The sequence below is a fragment of the Muscardinus avellanarius genome (assembly GCF_963383645.1).
Source record: "Muscardinus avellanarius genome assembly, chromosome: 14".
Classification (NCBI taxonomy): Eukaryota; Metazoa; Chordata; class Mammalia; order Rodentia; family Gliridae; genus Muscardinus; species Muscardinus avellanarius.
In genome coordinates this window covers 15,199,523-15,212,186 of record NC_137800.1, presented here as the reverse complement: position 1 = coordinate 15,212,186, position 12,664 = coordinate 15,199,523, and the positions used below count along the sequence as shown (strand labels likewise).

The window sequence follows — 12,664 nt, the reverse complement described above, 5'->3', positions numbered from 1 at the left end:
CTCAGATTTGGCTGTTGCCATTGCTGGACCACACTGAGTCATCTGGAATACTGCGCCAATAAGTTGTGTACACGTCAAGGACCACAGGCACCGGGTAAAAATATCTTGTTATCCTATTACATCCTTCCCCTTGCCTTATGTTGGAAGTCCTTTTAACCAAATCGAATCAGTATTGATTAAACATTACTAAATGCAAGCTCTACTAGATACTGTAGCAGATACAAAAATAAAGAGGGTATGCACTTCAAGCCCCTGAATAGGGTCAGTCTATTGGAAGTTAGCACACATGAAACAGAGAACCAAACAATATGTTGTAAAAAATAAAACAAAACAAAAACACACACACAAAAAAACGCCAAAGCTAAATGACGGGGTGTTGGTGGTCAGGTTGGTAGGTCCAGACATGCCTCGATTCCAGAGCCGTGTCTTCTATACAGAGAAGAATCCCTCCCAAAGTGTCTGGACCAGAAGCATTTTAATCCCCTGGCCCACTCATTACAGGTGAATTTGGTCGTGCTTATAATTGTCCTCAATTACCTTCTCCGACATGATCACACTCAGCTAACTGCTCATTGTCGACCAAACACGCACATCTCAGCCTCTCCCTCCCTGGCCGCAGAGGCCCTTTTGGGGCTTTCTGATTTCTAATCAGTTCAAAGCGTATTATTCCTGTCTTTAGAGAACAGAGTGGCCAGCTTGTCTGGGTTTGCTCAAGACTTTTTTTTTTTGCTTTTTATTTTTGTTTTGTTTTGTTTGTGGTACTGGGGATTAAAACCTGAGCCGTTCTACCTCCCAGCTACACCCATAGCCCTATTTTTTATTCTTTATTTTGAAACAAGGTCTCACTAAGTTGCAGATGGCCTCCCTAAGTAGCTGATGTTGGCGGGGAACCTGCAATCCTCCTGTATTGGGATTACAAGCATGTGCCACCATGCCCGGCTCTTTCTTTGCTTTAAAACTGAAAGTTTTCATTCATTCTGGGAGGCCCCTCAGTCCTGGACCTGGACAAAGGATGGTGTTTGGTCGACATACTTAGATCAAATTTCCTTTATATTCTTCACTGCTGACAGGGCCACTAGATCTAGCATCCAGTATACAAGGAGTAGTTCCCCAATGGAGAATTTTAAGGCTAGTCGGGGATTATCAGCAATCTCTTTTTAGTATTTTTATTTTTTGACTGGGGATTGAACCTAGAGGCATTCTACTCCCCAACTGATTTTATTTCTTATTTGGAAACAGGGTCTTGCCAGGTTGACAAGAGTTTCACTACTTGCTGAGACTGTCCTCCAACCTGGGATCCTCCTGTCTCAGCCTCCCAAGTACTAGGATTACAAGTGTGTGCCACTACGCTTGGCTTTTTTGGTATTTTTTTTAACTCTAAATGATGCTACATAGGAGATCTTAAACACCAAATGTCTTTTCTTTTGGCTAGAATGAAGTCAATTCAGGATAGCGACTCTGGTGAGCATGAAAATAATTATTTCATACATACTATTCGATGCACAAGAAAAGCTTGTGAGGGAGTCAGGCAAGGGCCTTATGCTAAAGGGTTTGGGCTCCACTGATACACTGCAGTTCTGAGTTTCTCAGGGTAGCCGGGCGTGGTGGCACACGCTTGTAATTCCATTTTTCAGGGTGTTGGTCACTTCTCCCCAGAAAACCATCATATCGACGTGGACACCTGGAACCATGTTTTTCATTCTTTAAATGCTATAATATAAATGCTTTATAAAGTTTTGTGAAATGAATTTTTTTTTGGCAGTACTGAGGATTGAGTCCAGAGGCATTCTACCTTTGAGCTACATCCCCAGCCCTATTTTTTTATTATTATTATTATTCTTTATTTTGAAACAGGATCTCACTGAGACTGACTGGAAACCTGCGATTCTACTGTGTCAGCCTCCCAAATACTGGGATTCCAAGCATGTGCCACCACACCTGGATTGTGAAATAAATCTTAGGTCTCAGTGAATGACACGATTTCCTAATTCACTATCTAGCACAGGATGATCTTCTAGGACCTCAGTGAACACGGCTGCCTTGATTTTCTCATTTTCCTTGATCCCGTTAGAATTGCACCAGTAAGCGAGAGCTCTCAGACAGAACTGCAAATCTCAAGCACTTGTACTTTGCAGGCCCCTACTCCTGAGTGCAACAGATTCTTGTCAAACACCGACTTGTTAGGAGTCGAGTCCTATGCTGGGAGGAAAGGAAATAGGAGGAGGTAGAATAAAGGAAGGAGATAATAACAGGAATGCAATAAGAAAACTAAGAGGGAAGCCAGGCGATGGCACCAGCTGTAATCTCAGTACTTGGGAGCCTGAGACAGGAAGACAGGAGAATCGCAGGTTGGTTCCAGCCTCGGCAATTTGGCGAGACCCCACATAACTTAATGAGATTCTGTTTCAAAATAAAAAAAAAATAAAGTAAAATAAAATAGGGCTGGGGGTGTAGCTCAGAGGTGGAATGCCCCTGGGTTCAATCCCCAGCACAAATAAGTGAAGTGAAGGAAGGAAGGAAGGAAGGAAGGAAGGAAGGAAGGAAGGAAGCAAGCAGGCTGGCTGTTGGAAAACCAAGAACAGCAGAGGCAGCAGGAGCCACTGTTGGGTCCACAGACCCATGCCTTTCTGTATGATAAACCCCAAATGTTCATTCCTTTTATTTTATATCTCAGGGTCAGCAACCAGACTTACTTTTCTTGCTTACTATTTTTATTACAACTTCATTTTATTAGGAATGTTTAGCTGGTACTGGAGAGACTATTTGTCCTTTTCTTTCTTGTTTCTTTAGAAAATTTACTTTGTTAAACTATAATTTCTAATGTACCTAGCTGAAAAACAGTAGACTTTTGGGAATTTTCCAGATACTATTGTCCAACTTCCATCTTTTGCTGTTAGTTGCCCTATACCATAACATATTAAAATGCTTTTATCTCTTCCCAAAGCTGGTATGTTTGTATTAAGCTCACTCAAATAATTATTGATGGATATGCACACATGTGTGTGCACACAAAAGCAACATATAAGCCGGGCGTGGTGGCGCACGCTTGTAATCCCAGCATTCAGGAGGCTGAGACAGGAGGATGGCGGTTCGCAGACAGCCTCAGCTACTTAGTGAGGCCCTTGGCAACTCAGTGAGACCCTGTTTCAAAATAAAGAATAAAAAATAGGGCTGGGGATGTAGCTTGGAGGTCAAATGTCCCTCCGTTCCATCCCCAGAACCGCAAATTTAAAAATCTCAATATATTGTACACATTTGAATGTCCTTCAATAATTTCCACTGAAGTAAATGAGGTATCTGTTCTCCTAGAGCAGAATAGACAAATTCCAGCTAGACTAAGTTACCGTGACTATTCTAGCTTCCATTCCAAAAATTTCAAAGCATTCAAAAGAATGCCCGGTCCACTTACAAATGCCTAATTCCTTCATGAGCTGATCTGACCCTGCTTGATAGACTCAAAGGTTTTCAATGAAGGGGAGAAAAAGAAAAGCAAATTACTTACTAATTGTGGAGAGAAACATGATAACAAAGCCAGCGAACATGGGAATGTGATATCCAATCCTAAAAAGGGGATCAACAAAAGAGAATACACTTCCAATAAGCATTTTATACGTGTGTGTGTGTGTGTGTGTGTGTGTGTGTGTGTGTGTGTTACTGAGGACTGAATCCAAGGACCTCCATGCTACACCCCCAGCCCTATTTTATTCTTTTGTTTTGAAACAGGGTCTCCCTAGGTTGCTGAGAGTCTTACTATATTGTGGAGGCTATCCTTGAGCCTGCGATCCTCTTGTCTCAGCCTCTCAAGTACTGGGATCACAGGTGTGTGCCACTGTACCTGGCTTATTATTATTAATTATTATTATTATTATTATTTTACTTTGAACAGGGTTTCAAAACCCTGTTTCTGAAACTATCCTCTTCCAACCTGCAATCCTCCTGTTTCAGTGTCCCAAGTACTGGGATTACAGGTGTGTACCACCATGCCTAGCTCTGCATATTTTTTAATGTAAGTGGGAATAGATATGTGGTTGATTTGAGTATGTGGTAAAACACGCCACTGAATGCAAGTTTAGCGATGGACTATAACATGTGGATGAACAGAAGAAAATAAACAAACATGCAAATTTGTCCGCAGACCATAAATCAAAGTCCCTTTCTGGAAAGGATAGCCTCTACATAGCACAGATCTCCTTAACACCTCAGGGTCACCCCAAACACACTACTAGGACACCAGAGCTGTAGTGTGCATTAGGACGGAAGCCATCCCCACCTCCGCCCATTCCAGCCATGTGCTAGAACACTGGAACATCCTTATCTCTGCGTTGCTGCTCCCTGGCGTCTTCTTTACACTCAATATTTATTATATCACCAAGGAAATCAGAAGCCCGTGACATTTCACCCATCTTTGGGGGTCACCAGCTTTCCAAACAGTGGGCTTCCCTGAGGCCCAGAGTGTTCCTTCCTTTTTCCTTTTAACCACCTGTATGAAAACTCAGCCCACCCTGCCATTCCCGAGCCTGTGAGCACCCTGTGGGGTACTGCGTCCACTGAGGTACCTGTTGGTGAGAGGTCCCACAAATGGGTTCACCAGAAGTTGCATCAAAGCCTTCGAAGCGAACAGAACTCCAACCCGGACATTCTCTTCCTCCAAGAACTCTGTGCCCTGCAAGCAACTATTTCTGTGTGCTGAGTTGGCCTCAGTGACTGGAGGGGAGGTGGTGCCAGAAGAGCCATTTGTCCCTGCGGTGGCCCTGGGGGCACTTTCCCCCACAGCTATGGAGCTGTTGTCAAAGAAGGAGAAGATGGCAGTAAAGGCAGGAGAGGCAGGCGTCTGCTGGGAACTTGTAGAATGGCGGGTGTGCAGAGAAGAATTGGCTTCTTTGAACTCGGTGGCATACAGGAAGGTGGGCACGATGGGCACTGAAAGCCAAGAAGACAAGTGGTGAGGGCCAAGGGCAGATGATCTCTTTCCCGCTGCTAAATGCAGTGGCATTACCATGAGGTTATGTTTTATGCTAAAGGAAGATGTCCAAGGGACATCATTTAAAGTGCACCAAAAAGTAATGAATGAATAAATAAATAAAGTGCACTAAAGACTGTGCCTGCCCAAACTATACTAATATAGGATCTCCATTCCAACGATCATAGAATCGGTCCTTGTGGATTTGTGGATTCTGTATTGGATGATTTTCTTACTTACTATCTGAAAATCGACACTTGCTGATAGTTATACTTGTGATCATTTCAAGGCACCCAGTGTGGTGCATCCTCCAGCTAAGTTGGAGTCAGGCGGACTCTGCCTCCTTGTCTCAGTTCCCACAGAGATAAGCTGAGGTCTGGAGATGCTAAGGGCCTCGCAGTGCGGTACAAGAAACTCCAACTCTGGGATTGTTCCATGGGGCTTGGCACAATGTCACCTCTGACATCTGTTATCAGGCAGACTCGGGCATGTCATTTAATACATCTGGACCTCATTTTCTTTTTATTAAGAGAATAGAACCAGCTGGGCTTGGTGGCACATGCTTGTAATCCCAGTACTTGGGAGGCTGGGACAGGAGGATTGCAGGTTTGCAGCCAGCCTCAGCTACTTAGTGAGGCCCTCTTGAGCTTAGTGAGAACCTGTTTCAAAATAAAAAATAAAAAACAGGGCTGGAGATCTAGCTCGGAGGTAGAATGCCCCTGTGTTCAATCCTCTGTTCTGAAGGGGGGGGGCGGAGAGAGAGAGAGAGAGGGAGAGAAGAGAGAGAGATTGAGAGGAGAGAATAGAAGCTATCAGGCATGGTAGTGCATGCCTGTAATTCTAGTACCTGTGAGGTTTAGAAGGAAGGTTATAGGTTCAAGGCCACCCTCAGCAACTTAGCAAGACCTTCAGCAATGCAGAAAGGCCCTGTTTCAAAATAAAAAATAATATAGGGCTAAGAGTCTAACTCATGGGTAGAACAGCCCTGGGTTCAATCCCCAGTACAAAAGATAGAGAGGAAGAAGGGAGGAAAGAAGGAAGAGAATTGAAAGGCCTATATTTCTCTTAAGAGGAATGATTCAGTATTCACTAATTCAGCCAAGCACGGTGGCACATGCTTGTAATCCAAGCATTTGGGAGGCTGAGACAGGAGGATTGGGGTTCGGGGACAGCCTCAGCTACTTAGTGAAGCTCTTAGAAACTCAGTGAGATCCTGTTTCAAAATAAATAATAAAAAATAGGGCTGTTGTAGCTCAGAGGTAGAATGCCCCTGGGTTCCATCCCCAGTACCACACAAAAAAACATATATACGTTCACTAATTCAGTGCTTGCAACAACTTTATAGAACATAACTAAAGCTGAGCATGGTGGCACACGCTTGTATTCGCAGACAGCCTCAGCTACTTAGTGAGATCCTCCATAACTTAGTAGGACCCTGTTTCAAAATAAAGAATAAAAAATAGGGCAGGAAGTGTAGCTCAGAGGTCAAATGCCCCTGGTTTTCATCTCCAGACCCCCCCACACACAAAAAGAACGTAACTCTAACTATAGAACCATGAATAAGGAGAAATAACTGCACTGGATTAACCACTTGTCTCAGGAAGATTCTTAAAGATATATATGTAAATGTATGTGTGTGTGTGTGTGTGTGTGTATGTATGTATATATATATACTTTTTTACCGAGGGAGGGGGCCAACATGTTAGTGCCCATTTATACACTGGCATAACATAATGTACAGATTAAAAGGGTATCAAACAGAAAAAAGAGAACTCTGAGAGAAAGGTTGCAGAAAGGCAGGGTTTGGTCAGGGGTTGGCTCCCCAAATACACTGTGCCATTTTTAAAGGACAGAGGCTGGACAGCATCACAGTGGAAAGACACGTACAGTCCCGAGGGCTCCAGAGTCATCAGCACCTTGGGAAGAAAGGCTGGGGAAGAAGAAGTGGGCTTCAGAATCTTCTTGAGGCCACTTACAGTTGAAATGACTCAGGATGTGTGCTGCCTCTGGGGCCCAAAACATATCAGCCATTGGCAGCAAGACCCCCACACGTACCCACCACGGTGAGCAGCATGTTGTCCAGGAGCAGGGCTACGAACACCACCACCAGCACCAGCCGCCGGGACACTCTTTCTTCCTTCAGCAGCCGCTGCGGGGCATCCACGACCGCGCGGAGCATGGTGGGGGCTGGGCGCAGTATCAGTCACTGTCTTCTGACACCTTTGCGGAACTCACTGCTAAAATGAAAAGCATAAAGGACTGTGTTTGTGCCCGTACAGCTGCTCACTTTTTCTTTCTTTTTTGGTGGTGGGGATTAAACCCAGGGCATTGTGCAAGCCAGGCAAGCTCACTACCACTGAGCTATACCCCCAGCCCTTTTATAAGTGTTGCCTATATGTCTCAATAACAGTACCAGTTTCCAGAATGCCTTCCAGGTATGCACTGTTTCCCAACAATTTATAACTGAAACTATGGCTAGCATATTAAACAGAATCCACAGATCACTCAGCCCCCTGCTTCTCCAGTGTCAGCCATCGCCTGCCACCTCCATGGTTTGGGTCACGTCTGAGTTGTGCTTAGAATATTAGCTACTTATTCTTTTCCTCCAAATCCACCCTTTTAGTCGGGCGTGGTGGCGCACGCTTGCAATCCCCGCGCTTGGGAGGCTGAGACAGGAGGATCGCACGGGTTCGAAGCCAGCCTCAGCTACTTAGTGAGGCTCTCAGCAACTTAGTGAGACCCTGTTTCCAAATAAAGTATAAAAAAGGTCTGGGAGTATATAGCCCGGAGGTAGAAAGCCTCTGGGTTCCACCCCCAGTACCACCCAAAAAAAAAAAAATCCGCCCTTTTGAAATATTGAAGTACTGTCTTAAGCAACTTGAGGCTGGGTGTGGTGGCATATTCTGGTAATCTTTGTACTTAGGAGGCTGAGACAGGAGAATCACAGATTTGAGAATAGCCTCAGCAACGTAGCAAGACACATAGAAACCTAGGGAGACCTTGTTTCAAAATGAAAAGTAAAAAGGCTGGGGGTGTGCCTCGGAAATAAAATGTCCCTGAGTTTGACCCCTAATACCCCCTCCTTTCCCTACAAAAAAAAATCAACCTGATGCACCATGTAAGAAAAAATACATATACATGGATATATATGCATATGTATATATATGCATATGTATATGTATATATATACTTGTGTTCTATGTCTATTTATGTGCCACCCAGAAAGTATGGTCCAGGTACTATGCACCACCCCAAAATATCTTGTGTGGCACACTCATGCTGCCCTCTAAGAAACATCAGCCCAAATATTCATCTCATAGGTACAAAATCAAGAGACTTGGGGGCATAGGAGGTTTGCCCTGGGTCATACAATCAGTGTCCTACAGGCATGAAACCTCCAGCTTTTAAACTAACAGGCTTCCACCCCACCCCTGACCCTAGCTTGTTTAAGCTACAAACCCCTACTTAGGAAAGCTTGTTCCAGTGTGTAAATAAGATACGAACATTCATGAATGGTTTCCTATTTAGGATTTCCTATTATTTCTTGCCCTTATGTCACGGAACCTTGTCAAACTTCAGATAATCAATTTCTGGGAAGATTTTATTTCCTTCTTCTTTACATGACTTCTATTTTAGTATCAACAATATCAGCCAGGCGTGGTGGCACATGCTTATAATCCCAATACTTAAGAGGCTGGGATGGGAAGATCTGGATTTGCCACCAGCCTCAGCTGCTTAGTGAGGCCCTCCACAACTAAGTGAAACTCCGTTTCAAAATAAAGAATAAAAAAGCCCTGCGTGGTTTGCGCAGGCTTGTAATCCCAGCATTGGGAGGCTGAGACAGGAGGATGGTGGTTTGCAGACAGCCTCAGCTACTTACTGAGGCCCTCTGCAACTTAGTGAGACCCCGTTTCAAAACAAAGAATAAAAAACAGGGCAGGGGGTGTAGCTTGGATTTAGAATGCCCCTGAGTTCCATCCTCAGTACTACAAAAACAAACATCCCTACTTTTTTTTATTGCAGTAATGGAGATGGAACCAGCACATTCTACCTCCAAGCTATACCCCCCAGCCCTATTTTTTATTTTTATTTTGAAAGAAGGTCTCACTTAGTTGCAGAGGGCCTCACTAAGCTGAGGCTGACTGCAAACCCAGATCCTCCTGTCTCAGCTTCACAAGTACTGGGATTACAAGAGTACACCACCAAGCCCAGCTAATCACCTATATTTTAAAAATGGACAATTGTTATGAAATGTATCCATGTCTAGAAATTGTGTAGCCCTTGGCTTGGTAGCTCCGCCTCAAGACAGCTCTTCTAAGGAAATAATCAAAGTGCAGCCAACAAATTCATGTTCAAAGTTACTAATGTTGAGTTATTTTTACAAGTGAAAAATAGAATACTTTTAAGTAGAATATTTTCAAATAGTTTTAAGAACTTAAAAAACACTCTTAATCTAATGTTAAGCCCCAAAAGATATTAAACTACATTAATGGCTTGTCTTAAATGATATAAAAATAAACATATACACATTTTTAAAAGGCCAGAAAGATACACACCCAAATACTACTTATATAGCCAATGCCCTCAATTATCTTTTTTCTTTTCCTCTCATTTCCAAAAATTCTATAACTTTCATAACGCAAGAAGCAAATAATCTTAAGTTATTATCACTAGGGTTCAGTAGCTAGCCATAAACTCTGGAAGCTTATGTGCTGGAAACCGAGCCACACTGTTCTGAGCCCAGGGGTAGGAGAACATCCTCCATACCGAGGTTCAAGCGATCAGCGTTCCACGCGACCAAATTCCCAGAGAAATTTTAACTACAAAATCCATGCAATTACTTATGACACTTCATTTCTCTGTGTAAGTAAGATATTCCTAAATACAAACTTCCTTCGGATACATAAAGATGCTTAGGATACAGAAGAATGCTTAGGATATATAGGGATGAAAATAAATGAAAACTAAAAGATATTCAATACAATGAAGTGATTGCTCTAAGGAAAGAAAAAAAAAAACCCCAATAAAACAAACAAAACCCCCAGGAATTTGCCAACAAATCAGTAATATATTTTGTAATCAAAATCCTCTCATGAGAGATACAAATTGCAAGGAAGTTTACGTTTGCCCAGAGAGAAAGAGAAAGAAAATCGTACCTGGCAGCCCAGCATGAAGACGGGCATCAGTGACGGACAGGCAGCTGTTTTCCAGGCAGCAGGGACTCTGCTCTCTGAGCGTGGATGTGCTGATGGATTTATTGCCACCTGTTATCAGAGGATGCTGTGCCTGTGCCCTTTGTCCACAAAGATTTAATTGGAACCTCCAGCAGGCTCCATGCAGACCCGGGGCTCCCTGTGGTAAAGGCAGGGAGGCAGGGCTGGAGAGGAGAGGGGATGTCTTCCTAGCAAAGATGCACTGGCCCGGGCTGTTCTCCATCTGTGTTATCTATCAAACCCTTTTAACTTGCCTGGGTCACAGTACAAACTGGAGCACCAGATGAAGCCAGGGTGCATCTCCTGTCCCTGCCTATTTAGTCAAAGAAGCAGCTTCCTGTACCCCCAATTTGCTTCATGTAAAAGAAACAAATCTTATAACATTTATTGGGGGAGATGAGTGCTGTTGTTCTCAAGCCATAAAAATATCCCACACTGCCCGGCGTGGTGGTGCACGCTTGTAATCCCCGCGCTTGGGAGGCTGAGACAGGAGGATCGCGCAGGTTCAAAGCCAGCCTCAGCTACTTAGTGAGGCTCTCAGCAACTCACTGAGATCTTGTTTCCAAATAAAATATAAAAAGAGGTCTGGGAGTATAGCCCGGAGGTAGAAAGCCTCTGGGTTCTATCCCCAGTACCACACACACACACACACACACACACACACAAATATATATATATATGTATATGTATATGTATATATCCCACACCTGTGGCCTGTGTATAAGGGGTACACAGTGTACCTTGCATCTTCATACCCCAGGACGAACTCATGTGTGGATCGTAGTGGCCTTGCTAAGTCTTTCTCATGTGGAGCCTGGATAGATGCCTGGGAGAAAGAGTAAGCTCTGCTGGGGACCTTGAGAGGCACCAGGGATCTGTTTCAGTCTCCATTCTGACACCAAGCATCCTGGGTGGGGCTTCCTATTTTGTGACTTTTTTTTTTTTTTTTTTTGCTATTAAGAATTGAGCTGGGGCATTCTACTAGTTCTGAGTTACACTGCCAACCCTATTTTATTTATTTTTTTTTTTATTTTGAAACTGGGTCTTCCTAAGTTACCACAAGCTGCTGGCTTTGAATATGCAATCCTCCTGTCTCATCGTCCCAAGTACTGGGATCACAGGCATGTGCCATGCTTGTATCATTCATTCATTCATTCATTCATTTGTACATTCATTTGTACATTCTGATATTGGGAATTGAATCCAGGAATATTTTACCTCCTAGTTACACTCTCTACCCCGCCCCCTTTTCCAGTATTGGGGATGGAACCCATGCTGAGACAGGAAGATCACAGGTTCAAGGTCAGCATCAGCAAGTAGTGAGACTCTCATCAACCTAGTGAGACCCTGTTTCAAAAAAATAAAATAAAATAGGGTTTGAGATGTAGCTTGAAGGTAGAATGTCCTTGGGTTCAATTCCCAATACCTTATCCCCCCCCAAAAAAAAAAACCCTGCAGCTTGAGGCTCTTGGATGGTGGCTCTTTAATTTTTCCAATCGATGTGGCTGGCATTCAACATCCTCAGACAGGGAGCTTTTTCTCCAGGCCAAATAATAACATATAATCCAATTACATTTACCTTGAGTGGGGGCAGACCCAACCTGCCAGAGGGGATGGTCCATGACTACAGTCTGGAGGGCACTCGTGTGCCTCATTGCTTCCTGTCTCCCTGCTTGTTCAAACATTTAACAGTCAGCCCGACTTCCTCTTCTACGCAGCAGATGTTGGTGTTCCAGCCTCAGAGTGCAGAGCCTTGGTTTCCAAACCTCTGACTGGTTCAGAAGTCACAGGCTTCTGAATAGAATGGCAGACAGCATCGCTTTCTATTACTACCACCTATGTGGCATCAGGGACCCTGACGCAGAGATGTGTCAGAAAGGAAAGAGATTGTTAAAGTCTATTTAAGAAAGGAAGCATTGACTTCAGATCTCGGAGAATGAGAGGCTTTTTCTTTCTTTCTGTTGGAGGGGGTTGTGCCCAGGAATACTCTACCTCTGAGCTACACCCCAGCCCTAATCTTTTAGTTTTTATTTATTTTTGAAGTACTGGGGATAGAACCCCTGGGTTCTAGCCTCTTTTTTTATTTTAAAACAGGGTTTCACTAAGTTGTAGAGGGCCTCACTAAGTTCCTGAGGCTGGTTGTGAACCTGCGATCCTCTTGTCTCAGCCTCCCAAGTACTGGGATTACAAGCGTGTGCCACCATACCTGCCTTAATTTTTATTTTGAAACAGGATCTCACTAGGTTGATGAGGGTCTCACTACTTGCTGAGGCTGTCCTCAAACTTGTGATTTTCCTGTCTCAGGCTCCCCAGTACTAGGATTACAGGTGTGTGCCGCCATGCCTGTCAGTTTAGCCAGGGTTAGTAGCCTGTCATGCCTGTCAATTTAAGCCAGGAGTGGTAGCGCACACTTGTTTTCCCAGTACTTGGGAGGCTGAGACAGGAGAATCAGGTTCGTGGCCAGCCTCAGCTATTTAGTGAGGCCCTCTGC

General features: G+C 43.9%; 1 protein-coding gene across 2 annotated transcripts in view; it reads right to left on the bottom strand.

Moving 5' to 3' along the window:
- The window catches only part of SLC18A1 (solute carrier family 18 member A1), a gene marked incomplete at both ends in the record, with an annotated part of 33,148 nt that extends 26,009 nt beyond the window's left edge, over positions 1 to 7,139 (bottom strand). For both annotated transcript variants that reach the window (XM_080709743.1, XM_080709744.1), the window contains 3 exons: positions 3,503 to 3,561; positions 4,557 to 4,920; positions 7,016 to 7,139. In XM_080709743.1, the coding sequence (XP_080565869.1) occupies positions 3,503 to 3,561; positions 4,557 to 4,920; positions 7,016 to 7,139 (547 nt within the window). The remainder of the gene's footprint in view (positions 1 to 3,502; positions 3,562 to 4,556; positions 4,921 to 7,015) is intronic.
- Between the last annotated feature and the right edge of the window lie 5,525 nt (positions 7,140 to 12,664).